This window comes from Protopterus annectens, chromosome 3.part1 (assembly GCF_019279795.1).
Source record: "Protopterus annectens isolate FY-2018-M chromosome 3.part1, PAN1.0, whole genome shotgun sequence".
NCBI lineage: Eukaryota > Metazoa > Chordata > Ceratodontiformes > Protopteridae > Protopterus > Protopterus annectens.
This window is the reverse complement of record NC_056732.1, coordinates 295574976-295588781: the sequence shown is the minus strand read 5'-3', so window position 1 is coordinate 295588781 and position 13806 is coordinate 295574976. Positions and strand designations below refer to the sequence as shown.

The following is a 13806-nucleotide window of genomic DNA, read 5'->3' as shown; positions in this document are numbered from 1 at the left end:
ACTGTAGAAGCAAAAGAAGCAGCACAGCAACTGAAGAGACACAACTTTAATGAAATAAAACAAGGTTAAGCTCTTTCTTCCCTCAGTCCAGGGACTTCCTCAGAACAATATTTAAAACCAACCCAGCCTTTAAATAATACCTCCAATTACACTAATTAATTAATAAATTGAATAATACAATCATAGTCATTTACCACTAACATACAAATTGTACAATATACTAACTAAAAATTCTATCCTAAAATATTTTAACTTTTTTCAAGTGATTTATTTCATTAAAATTGTGTCTTTTCAGTTGCTGTGCTGCTTCTTTTGGTTCTACTTGTCCTAAATGAACAGACTCAAAAAACTCCAACTATCTGTCTCATATCGCCTACTTCGAGGTGATCTCTGCTTGACTTATAAAGCCATGTCTGGCCCACCTCTGTTAGAAATGCTACATCTAAAGAAATCCCAATCCCTCCACACCACACGTTCCAGAGACCTCAACCTCATTACCACAGTCAACAGAATGTGCTGGAGGAACAGGTTCATAACCCAGAGACTGTTCATGCTATGGAATAGACTTCCCATACATGTCAAACAGAGCACCTCACTGGCCCTCTTTAAGAGAAATCTTGATGAGTGGATGGGAAATAGAAAATTCACCCCGGGGATCACTCCAGTGGTTCTACTCGACAGAGGCACCTGAAACTAAGGTCGGGTGGCACGATGCCAGGGTAATCTTATGGGCTTGGCTTGTAAAGGCTCTTGGGCCATTAGCCTAGTACACACCTATGAACCTTGAACATCTTTAACACTCTAGCTGTTCTCTCAAAATGGCACTGCTTCCTGCACGTACTCACTATATTTATATGCACATGTTTATATCTGGAAATGCTTCTTAAAGGTACATACACATGCTCTGTTTTACAGGTGGTATAGTTTGCATTTATTTTTTACACTACTTTGTTTAGATTTGTTGCTATTACTAGAAATAAACAGCTTACTAGTGAAACAAGTACAGTTTTATTTGCTTTTTTTTACTTTTTGTTTCATTTTTGATTTGTACAGCTCCTGTCTGTTGCAGTTTTTGTTTTGTTTGTGAATTATTTCACCTAGGTAGTATCTGCAAATTGCCAGTTACAATCAGTATTCTACCCCGACAAACAAATATAAAATAAAGAAAAATATATAAGACCATTTGAATAAATTAGTCATTTCTTGTTTTTAGACGTAGTACATTGTTTTAAGAGGTTTGACTTCTCTGAGTAACATTTCCTTTATTTTTGTCTTGAAGCTGTGGCATTTGCAAGAAGAATCATGATCAGCATCTCTTGTTACTTTGTGATACCTGTAAACTTCATTATCATCTGGGCTGTCTAGATCCTCCTCTTACAAGAATGCCAAAGAAGACGAAAAACAGCTACTGGTAAGAATATTCTCTATTGTGTCCATGACAACCCAATATCCCAAGTGGTAATATATGTATATATATATATATAATATATATATATATATATATATATATATATATATATATATATATATATATATATATATATATATTTGTGCTTGATCCCCACCTTTCTCGTAACTAGTCTAGTCCAGGTACAGATTTGCTGTATCCAGGACTGTTTGTAAGCTTCTCAGCCCCCCAAGCCTTTGTGTTGGAGTGCAGCCTTTTAGCTTATCAGTGGGAGTGGTAAGTACTAGGTACCTGTCTGCCACAAGAGGAGTGGTTCTTGGCCCAGGAATTGTAGTTTATTGACCATTCGGGAAGTTGTCCATCTTTTTCAACTTTCTGGTTTAAAAGACCACATCTGCGCTTGTTCCCCATCTTTCCTGTAACTAACCTACTGGAAAGCAGTAGAAAGCCTTAAACTGATGTAAGCCTTTTAGCTTAAAAGAGAGACTTTGGAGTGATTGAGTATCGGATTTCTGTATTTTCGTGCTGTACTTAACTGTTTTCTGCCTAAACGCTGATTTTCCAGCACTTCTTGTGATTTAAAAGCTTGTTTTTTTCACATATTGTACTTATTTGACTGCCTGCACTTTTAAAAAGTTGTTTTTTGTTTAAATAAATTGTTTAACTGTTGTAGGCTACACACTAAAGTGTGATAGCCTTTTCTGATCGCTTGTAGTTGTTTAAAGCTGTTTTAAGTGTACTTTTTACTGTTTTTGCCTTATCTTTTCAAAAAAAAAAAATAAATAAATTTCTTGTTTCCCGCCTTTCTAAGCTAGTATAGTCCAGTTTTCAGGCTAGTGCTGAATTCAGGGCTGTGTTACAAGTTTCTGAGTTTCCCATACCTTACTTGGCTAGAGGGAAGTTTCTCTGTTCACCTGTGAGAGAGGGGAACTTTGAGCAGCCATCTGTCCCTGGAGGAGTGGTTCCAGCCCAGAAGTTAGTAGTTTAAAAAACGCGTTGCACGGTTTTGTGCGCCGGGCAGCACCGGTTAGCTAGGGTTAAATAATTCCTGGCTCCACTTAAATCTCGTCTTCAGTTTTTCAATTGAAACTAGTCTAACTCTCAACCTAAGCACTCAGAAAGCATCTTACAGTCCAGCACTTGCTCAGACCTAATAGCAAGCACTAATATACCCCGACACTTGACTGCCCAGCAGGGCAAGGCTCTTTATCCACCTCTCACCAACCAAGCGACTAAGCAGCTCACCCTACTATTCAGGCATGACCAAAGGGCAACTTCAGGTGTACTCTCCAGTGCAGCTGGTGAATCTGGGTATCCTGAGGCAATGTTACAACTGCCTCATGTACACAGACAACCCTCTCCTCCTACCACAAAACACTAACATATGTGAGAGATGCAATTATACAGCCAAACTGGAGGCTAAGGTATCTCCACGCAAGATTGGACCAGACAGTCATGAGGACAAGGTTAACACTTGCACCACACCTCCAGCATCACATAGACCTACTAAACCAGCACTGGCAAAAAATATACATAAATACACTAAATCATACTCGGAGGCTCTAAATAAAAACCTGCAAAAGCACCGGAGAGCTCCAAATCAGACACCCACAAAACCTGCACCTCCCGTCACAAACCAGACAACACATAAAACACAAAATCAATGTGCTGCACAATCACAGCCCTTAAGGCGAAATAACATACCTAACACACTAGTAATAGGTGACTCAATAGTCAGGCACACTAACGCCCCACTCACTAGGATGGACAAGGAGAAGGTTACTGGTAGCTGCCTGTCAGGAGCCAGAATCCGCCACATAACAAAAGCACTCAGGTCATGCCAGAACAAATACAAATATGACTTTGTTCATGTTGGTGTGAATGACCTGAGTCGTACCTCCCTGGACTACATGAAAAGAGACATGGAAGAGCTCTCTGATCATGTAGCCCAGGCAGGTATGACCCTGACCCTGAGTAGCATCCTGCCCTCACCAAGAATGATACCTCAGTATAAAGAAAAAAATATCAATTTCAACAATTGGCTAAGCTTCTGGTGTTATTCAAAGGGGATCCAGTGTCTGTCAGCCTGTGATGACATGCACGACAAGCCGCGTTGCTTCGCAAGAGACGGCTTGCACCTGTCACCCCTTGGCTTTCGAATACTGGCCAAGGCTCTTGCTGCCCCCATAGTGCCTTTTTTAGGCAAGGCTCAAAATTCAAACCCACCTCCGTAAACAGCACAAGTAAAAAAAATGAGGGTTATGCTACTCAATGCCAGGAGTTTAAATCTCAAAATGCATGCACTCGAAGCACTCCTAAGTATGGAGAACGTCGACATCTGTGCAGTAACTGAAACCTGGTTCAAGGCTCCAGAGAGCACTCCAGCAGTACTGGGCTGCAACTCATACCACACATTTCGACCACAGAACACGGACCGAAACACAAAAGGAGGGGGTGTATCCATATTCATCAAGGATACCCACACCTCCTGGTTAGTGGCGCAGCATGATACCTCTGAGATAATCCATGTGCAACTAACATCGGGCAAATCTGCAATGCAAATTGTGGCCTGCTACAGATCACCTCCATGACCCAGGACCACCACTCCGCCTTTCTGGAGACACTGGAAAACATGAAGGTCCTACCGAACACCCTGATCTTGGGAGATTTCAATTACCCTACCATTAACTAGGAAAACTACTTGAGTACAAACTCCCAGGCATAGCACTTCCTGGAATTTATCAACACAAATGCCCTGGATCAGCTGGTAAACTCCCCTACCAGAGGCCATAACATATTGGACCTGGTCATCACCAACATGGGCGACAGGTGCTCCATACCGGAGGTCAACCCGTCACTGGTTTGATCAGACCATAAACTAATCACCCTGGATGTCCACAACCCACCACCACCTTCAACCAAGGAAACCACAGTGAAAAACTTTTCTAAAGCAAACTTCACCTTACTTAAGGCAGTGGTGTTAAGTTTCACAGCCCCCACGCTAAAGGATAACACTGCCCAAGATGCAGAATCCTTTGCATTTGCACTCTATGAGCACCTAGAAGGATGCATGGATCGTGCCATCCCTAGCAAAACCAAGACTCACTCCCCTAAGAGAAGGAAACCAGTCTGGTGGACCCCTGTCATAAACAGGTTATACAACAAAAGGAGGAAACTAGTTCAGAAAAAAAGCAAATCCCAAATAGGAAAGACATTCCTGATCAGTATCAGTAAGAAGCTAAGATCCCTCATAAAACCATCCAAGGCTAACTTCGAAAGAAAAATAGCCAAGGATTCGAAAGATAACCACAAAGCCTTCTTTAGCTATGTCTAGAATCTATGTGGCAATTCGCAGATTTGCTCTGAGATAGTGCAAAATAGCACAAAATATACTGAACCTACTGATATTGCCAACATCCTGGCAGATAGATTCAGTGCAAACTTCACCTCCCTCTCACCTTCAAAAGGGCCCACAACAATATCGGAAAAGTGTAGTGTCCTGGAAATCACAGAAGCACAGGTGAAAACAGCCCTTTCAAAAGCCAAAAACACAGCATCAATGGGGCCAGATGGTGTCCCAGGCTGCATCTTGCACGAACTACAGAATGAACTAACCCCTCACCTAAACCCGCTGTTCAACCTCAGCCTCTCCACAGGCTATGTGCCCATAGAGTAGCGCACAGCAATGGTTATTCGCTCCACAAAGGAGGGGCCACAACTGACCCTGGTAACTATCGCCCCATAAGCCTGACTAGCCTGGTCTGCAAGGCTATGGAGCGCATCATCATGGAACTCATTAACAAAGACATTGGGAACCTCCAAACACTTGACCCAACCAAGTTCGGCTTTGTTAAGGGCAGATCATGCCCACTAAACCTGGTTGACTTCTTCGAGACAGTTACCAAGGCCATACGCGAGGGAAAGGTGGTTCACACAGCCTACCTTGATCTCGCCAAGGTGTTCGACACCATTCTTCACTCGGTTATTATAGAAAAACTCTCCAGCCTGAACATAAACCCCTACGTCACAAGATGGGTTGCCAGCTGGCTTACAGACAGAACTCACACGGTAAGAATAGCGGGCTCCAAGTCTGACTCTAAACCAGTCACAAGTGGTGTCCCGCAAGGCTCTGTTCTGGGACCCCTACTGTTCGGCATATATTTCTCAGAAGTACAGGCAAACACAGGAGGATTATGGCTAACCAAGTTCGCCGATGACTGCAAACTGGGAGCCATAATTGACTCTCCGGCTGACACGGACATTCTCCAAAAAGGCCTTACTGAGACAGACACCTGGTGTCATAGTCATGGCCTCAAGCTAAATGCCAAATAATGCATAGTTATCCTGTTTGGGAAAAACAAAACACCCACAAATTACCACATAGGCGGTAGCCCCCTTAATACAGAAGAGGTAATAAGAGATCTGGGGACCCAGGTAGATAGTAATCTCTCCTTTGACAATCATATTGCCAAAGTAGTTAGGAAATCCTTCTATGTGGCCCATCTAATTACTAAGGGGGTTCGCATCTAGAAATAAAGAGGTTATAGTGCCCCTCTATTCGTCACTCATCAGACCCATCATAAAGTACAATGCCCCATTTGGGATGTACCTCACAAGACACTTCCAACAGCTTGAAAGACCACAAAAGCACCTCACCAAGAGGATTACTGGCCTCAAACATATGTCCAATGCAGCCCGACTGAAAAAACTCCGGCTGTACTCAGTGGCATATCGCTTACTCAGAGGTGATCTCTGCCTGACTTACAAAGCCATGTCCAACTCAGAATTGATGGACATGCTCCACCTAAAGAAATCCAAGTCACTGCGAGCCACGCACTTTAGTGAGCTAAACCTCACCACAACAATAAATAGAACATACTGGAGGGATAGATTCCTGTCACAGAGACTCCCCATGCTTTGGAACAAAATTCCTAACTACATTAGGCAGAGCCCCTCACTAACACACTTCAAGAGAAGCCTTGACGAGTGGATGGGTAACAGAAAATACACCCCGGGATCACTTCATTGGCTCTGCTTGATAGAGGCTCATTTAATTAATCAATGGGGCGGTGAAAGCCAACACACTCTGGCTAGGCTTATAAATGCCGTTGGGTACTTTGGGTTTTGGGAATGAGTTTTGTGACAAGTGTTGCAGCTGAGAGTCATGAACAGATTTTCCATTTCATTTTTGACAGTTCAACTCTGAGACATTCTCTCTACTTTTTAGCATTCACTTTGGTGACTGTGTTTTTGGACTTTTTTTGTAGGTATACCACCATAGTAGTCTGTAGTCTTTGGTTTTCTGAGTGGAAGGGAATGTAATAATGTCATATTGCCTTAAGTAAAGTTTCGTTTTCAATATTCTTCAGTTTATGCTAGGGCATGGTTTTGTTTGGCAAGTTTTCAAAATATGTGGTGCTTTTTTATATGTATTTATTGGATTTGTTTTTTGCAGTGTACTGATTTATCTGTATTTTATTTGATTTTTAAACTTGTATTTTGCAGTTATTTTTCCTTCATTTTCATAGGCTTTTTTGTGTAAGCTTTGTTTTTCTTAGTTTGTTTTATGGTTTTAGGTTTTTTTTGACATATGTATCAAAGTGCATTTTGAATTTGATTTAGGCCTAGGATCCTCTTTGTGAGGTACTTTTGCGGCCTCTCCAGTTGTTGCAGGTTTATAGTGAGGTACATGCCAAATGGGACATTGTACTCTATGATTGGCCTAATGAGGGAAGAGTAAAGGGAGACAATGACCTCTTTCTTCCTGGATGCAAAACCCTTAGTAATGAGGTGTAACACATAGGAGGAGTTTCTGACCACAGTGGCAATGTAGTGATCAAAAGAGAGGTTGCTGTCAACCTGTGTTCCCAGATCTCTTATAATGCCTTCTGTGTTCGGTGGACTACCATCAGTGTGGTAATTCATGGGAACTGGGTTTTTCCCAAAGGGGATGACGACACATTTTTTGGCATTGAGCTTAAGGCCATGGTTCTGACACTAGTCGTTGGTCTCAGTGAGGCCATTCTGTAGGATGTCAACATTACTTGGGGAGTTAATAATAACTCCCAACTTGCAGTCGTCTGCGAACTTTGACAGCCAGAGTCCCTTCGTGTTGGCCAGGATTTCAGAAAAGTAGATACCAAACAGGAGAGGACCCAGGACCGAACCCGGTGTGACTCCACTCGTGACTAGTCAGTAGTCTGACTTAGAGTCAACTACTTTCACGCTGCGGGTTCTATCTGTGAGCCAGTTTGCAACCCACCTAGTGATATAGGGGGTTGGTGCCTAGCTTAGTGAGTTTTTCTATGATTCCTCAGTGGGGAATGGTATCAAATGCCTTGACCAGAACAAGGTAGAGGCTGTATGAACCACCTTACCTTCATCCACAACTCTGGTGACTTGACTCAAAGAAGTCGACCAAGTTGAGCAGGCATGATCTACCCTTCACAAAACCAAACTGTGTGGGATCCAGAGTTTGGAGATTGCCTATATCCTTGTTTATTAGGTCCATGATGATGATGCGTTCCATAGCTTTGCATATCAGACTCGTCAGATTAATGGGGCGATAGTTCCCAGGGTCTGTAGTGGCTCCTTCTTTGTGGATAGGGAGAACTCTAGCAGTGCGCCATTCGGTAGGGACAAAGCCTGAGGTGAGGTTGTGATTGAACAGGGCACACAGGTGAGGTGCCAGTTCACTGTGTAGATCATGTAGAACACAGTCAGGGATATTGTCAGATCCCATAGAAGCTGTATTCTTGGCCTTGGACAGTGCTGTTTTAACCTGTGCAGCAGTAATACTGGGTGCCTGCCAATCTACTGGTATTGTTATTGGCCCTTTGTGGGGGGGTATTGGCCCTTTGGGGGGGGTAAAGTTGGCACTGAATCTGTTGGCCAGTGTATTGGCAATATATGTTGGCTCGGTATAGGATGTATCATTGTGCAGTAGCTCAGAGCAAATCTGGGTATTGCCGTGGAGACTCTCTACATACTTATAGAAGGCCTTGTGGTTGTCTTTGCTGTCTGCTGCAATTCTCTTTTCATAGCTAGCTTTAGAGGATTTGATGAAGGATCTCAACTTTTTGCTGAGGCTGATAAGGGAGTTTTTCCAGTCTTGGGACCTCACCTTATTCCACATCAGTTTTCTCCTTTTGTTGTAGAGTTTATTTATGGTAGGGGATCACCAAATTTACTTTCTTTTTTGGAGGAGAGCATCTTTGTTCTATTGGTTATGGCGAGATCCATGTATTTGTGTACGTGTTCATACAGTGCATTAGTTAATGATTTGGCATTCAGCAACTATCTTCCATTTGCATGGGTGCCGTGAAGTTAGCCACCTCTGTTTTTAGGAGCCCAAAGTTAGCTTTGGAGAAGTTTTACCTGGTGGTTACCTTTGCGGGGGGGGGGGGGGGTGAAAGGATGTGGATTTCCAAGGTGATTAGTTTATGGTCGGCTCTAACCAGGGGGAGTAGCTGACTATTGGTATAGAGCAAAGGTCGCCCATGTTAGGACCAGGTCAAGGATGTCACTACCTCTAGTGAGGGTAAGAATGAGCTGGTCTGGGGCATTGGAATTAATGAACTCCAGGTAATGTTGGGCAAGTGTATTGGTTTTATTGGGTATTTGATTTAGTAACAGTAAAATTTCAGGAGGTTATGTGGCTTTTTATCATATGTCTTGCTGGTCTTGTCCTGACATGTTTATCAAATTGTTTTTTTTTTCAGACCTTATAAAAAGTATTGCTCCTTATCTGTTTGCAGTGCCCATGAGAACTGTTGTTTGGCAGGTTTGTAATTCATGTAATAAGCAGTAAAAAGGGCCATTTTTTATTACAGTAGTCTGGCTTTTGTGTTTTGATTTCCTCAGGCGAAATAATTTCAAAGATTTTATTTTATTTTTTTTATTTATTTATTTTTTTTAAGAATCAAGTCTCTAGTGTAAGTGTAGATGTGTTAAAGTGAAGCTAAAGACCTATTTCATTTGCTCAACCAACTGTGCTGGTTTCTCTGCATTTTTGGTGCTTAAGAATGCCTGAAGGCAACAAAGTTAACAAAGAGCTAGAAAAAAGGTTTCTGCTTAGTCCTGGATTCAAGCCTTGCTCATAATTTGGCTTGTCACAAGGTCATTGTATACTGCATTTCTGAAATGAGCTCAAGATTTATGTGTGGCATGAAAAGAAAACTGTTCAAAGTCATGATGCACTTTTAAGTCTGTTAAAAATATTTTTTTTCAGCAGGAAAGCAGTAGGTCTTTGAATTTGGTATGAATATGGTTATAAAACGTTCATAAAAGCAGTGTTAAAGCTGAAGCCTGATATATTTGTTCTTGTATTGCTCACTCTAAGGAAGTTTCACTGGTCATACCCACAACTCAGTATTGTTTACGGAAGGGAGTGATTCTGAGTGTGCAAGTTCTGATGGTCAAATGGAAGAGGAGAATTGTTATCTTCAGTTAATTTAAAAGGCATTTCTGCCATTCTGAGTAGTAAACCATGATCCAGTGACATTTCTCTGTCTGTAATATCACCTAACTGTAGTTTAGTGCCAAGAAAACCTTTGATACCTTACGGCTTCTTTTGGTTGTAATGAGGTGAAGCCACCAAAAGTGGCATTAATGAGGAGAAGTCTTAAAGCTTTCCGCAAAATCACACAGACACATCCAGATGTGCTGACAGATGATGATACTGTCTGCTTTGGCAACTCCATATTTGTTAGGGACCCCATCACCTCTGTATAGATTCACAGAGACCCATAAATAGAGCAGTTTAAGCTCCATATCACACCAGACATGTCCAGCTATCAACCTGTTCAAAGACATCATCTGTGTCCCTTGAAAATCATGTTATGGTCCTAGATGTACTTTATGAACTCTCCATAAACAAGAACTCCATTCTTTTGGGAGATATTCTGGAGTGCCAGTACCTTGCACAAATGTCTTAAGTGGAATAAACAAAAACTCCCTGGACTAGATTAACAAACCCACCAGAAGACATAATATTCTTGACCTGGTCCTTGTGAATATAGCTTCTTCATGTACTATTCCCCTGGTACTCCTTTTCTTGATTAAGTCAGATCACAAACTGGTGACCTTCGCCTTCAAAATCTTTAACACCTCTTCAATCAATGTAGTGTTCAAGGATTTTCCCTTACTAAACTCATCAAATTATTTGATGAAATTTCAAAATTCACTTATAGCAGCATCACTCCAGACATTGCAAGATCAAATAACTTCACAAAGAAGTTTTGTGAAACTTGGATAAGTGCATATAACTGGCAGTCCCAACTAGATCTAAATATGATGGGAAATTTAAAAACAAACCACCCTGGTGGTTTGCCAACATAACACAATGTGCAATAAAAGGAAATAAAATTCCTTAAAATGTAAAGCAAATAAAATGACCCTCAAGACAAAGAAAAACAACAGAAACCTTGAAAATTACTGTTAGGTGTACTAAAGCAACCTGGGAATGTAGGTTAGCAACAGAAGCTATGGACAATTACAAATTATTACATAGCTATGTTAGAAAGCTAAGAGATATCACCCCAAATTGCTCTGAAATTGCTCATAATGGCAGCATCTAGTAGACAGTGCCAGCATACTGTTAAATAAATTCATTGTGAATTTTACCCTAGAGAGGGCTGTCTGAAACCCACTATTCCCAAATCTCACAGACCCCCAATTATTAATAAAATGTATGTACTGATGGTGCTCTTGATAAGATTAAAAATACCTTCACCATGGGACCTGACAGTGTACCTGGCTGTTTAATAAATGATACTAAACAAGCCCTGACAGAGCCACTCCTTAAACTGTTTAACTGGACTCCAGCCACTGATTTTTGTCTCCGAGCTTTGCTGCACAGCAGTAGTTATTCCACTTCATAAGGGTGGCCCAACCACTGTCCCTAGGAATTGTATGCCTATCAGCCTGATGAGCTTCATTTGTAAAGCTTTGGAATATATTATAACTGACTAGATAAATTGTGACATTAAAAATTTCATCAGGCTAGACCCATAATAGTTGGCCTTTGTCAAGGGTAGATCCTATCTAATGAATCTGATTAACTTCTTCAAGCAGTAGTATAGGGTTTGACAGCAGTCATGCTGTCCACGTGGTGTACCTTAACATGGCCAAGGCATTTGGCACCATCCTCATTGCCAGCATGATTATGAAGTTTAATGCATTGTAAATAGATCCACATGGGGTAAAATGGATAGCAACTTGGCTGAAAGACAGATCCCATATGATGTGGGTAGCAGGTGGCTGATCATAGAGTATGACTGTGACCAGTGGTATCTTGCATTGCTCAGCGCTGGCACCTCTTTTGTTTCATTTCCATTTCTGATCTCCAGACCATGAACCAAGACCTCTGAGTAACCACGTTTGCAGATGACTTTTAATTGGGAGTCATTGTAAAGTTACCCACTGACTCCCAAGTCCTTCAGCAAGAATTTATACTCATATTTACCTGGTGTACTAAAATGAGGTCTAATGAATTGCTAAAAAAATGCAGTAGTGTCACATTTGTTAGGCAGCCCCTCCTCCCAGCATGCAGTACGGACAATACCCCACTCCAAAATGAGAATGTTGTTAAAGACCTTTGAACTTTGCTTTATAATTCCCTCATATTTGATCATTATTTAACACAGTGGTTCAAAAGTCTTTCTGCGTAGCTCAGTTAATTGCCAGATGAATGTCATCCGGATAAAGAGGTCATTGTTCCCTTATATTCAGCATTAATTAAGCCATTTATTGAATCCAGTGCCCTGTTTCGGATGTACCTCACTAGACATATCAAACAACTAGAAGACTCCAGATGTTCCTAACTATGGTCATCATTGGCTTTAAAAAAACATAAGCTACCAGAAAAGACTGGAAGCTCTGTCCCTTTATTCAGTGTCTTATAGAGTCTTGAGGGAGAGATCTGTGCCTTAGCTTCCATGCCATTAGCAACTCAGTGGTCTTGGATTTCTTGTTTCTTCGTAAATCAAATAGTCTCATAAAGGTCAGAACCAAGAATGTAAATAAAATATGGTGGAGAAGGAGGTTCAGTACACAATACCTTCCCCAGCTCTGTAATAGATTCTTAATGGAGATCAAGTACTGTGATATATTATCTTCCTTCATACAAGATCTTCGATTATTGGATGGGTATTCCCAAATTCACCCCAGCTTGACTGACCTAGCCATTCTTGAGAAATGAGAGGGTATGGTCTAAGGGCGGTTACTAGCAGAGTGTAGTTGCAAGACATAGTTGTGTTGTATTTCCTGTGATTCTTCATTCATGAGGTAAAACAGAATAGTTCCAACTTTTTGCATCATTCTTCAGACTTTTTTTTTTATCTTATTCTACAAGGCAAGTTAAAAAAAAAATTCCCTTTATATAGGAAGAGGACATTTATTAAATATCATTTCTTTAAGGATTAAATATCTGGATGTAGGTCTTATCATAGTGGCAATGGATCCTCCAGAGTCGGTAGGCTTAATACGTTGCAGAATATTTTTTCGTCATCTTCTCCTGTAATCAAGGCACTTTTTCTAAATAACTCTTCAGTTCTCCCTCCTGAGGTTCCTCAAGGACATTATTGTCCCACAATCTCTTGCTTGTCTTTCTTCTCCCATTTCCAAAAATCTTCTTAATTGTAGGTGAGGGAGCAGAATTTTGATCAGTATAAAAATGTAAAGAAATGTCAGCATATTCCTGGATAAAATGCAAGTTAGAGTACTTGTCAGTACCCCCATTGTCATACTAGTCTGAAAGTTTTCAAATCTTGAATAATGCAAGTTTTGTCTTGCATAAATTACTAAGGAAATGAGGTAGAAAGAAGAGAGTTTTTGTAGGAATGTTCTTGATATCGTTCTCTGTTGCAGTAGTGCTAACTCTTAGGACTTCTGCTGCAGAAGGCCCAGCATCTGGCCTGACTTCTGTAGGTTTTCATCCTTCCCCCTCTCCACTGGATAGAAACCATCCCATCTGGACATAAAGATCCCCAATCTGTGCCATCTTTAATTCATTCTTACTGCACTCTGTGAAAGAAAAAAATCTGTAGTCAGTAGCATCATCAATCTTAATTTCAGCCTGGCTTCCTATTTACAGAAAGGAGCCTTGTTGGAAAGTCTGTTTTGTCTAACTGCTATTTAACTAATTATAGGACACCAGTTAATGTTACAGATGGTATAGGTTGCTAATTGTTGTGCATTAGGTTAGATGAATGTATCTACAGTGTTTTATATTTCTTGGAAAAAAATAGTATCAAGATTTTCATCATTATTTATGTTTTGTGGGAACAGCATGTAATGTTGCCTCCTGCCCTAATTTACAAGGTTCAAGCAGAAGAATTTCAAATGGAGAGCAAATGATGTCCAAGACTACTTGAATTAGAGAAGACTGCATGCCTTAT

The 13806-nt window shown here is 41.0% G+C and overlaps 1 protein-coding gene across 1 annotated transcript in view; it reads left to right on the top strand.

Annotated features, from left to right (window-relative positions):
• The window catches only part of PHF14 (PHD finger protein 14), a 1276961-nt gene that overhangs the window by 811571 nt on the left and 451584 nt on the right, over positions 1 to 13806 (top strand). Inside the window, exon 10 of the mRNA XM_044066759.1 lies at positions 1280 to 1411. Within this exon, the coding sequence (XP_043922694.1) occupies positions 1280 to 1411 (132 nt within the window). The remainder of the gene's footprint in view (positions 1 to 1279; positions 1412 to 13806) is intronic.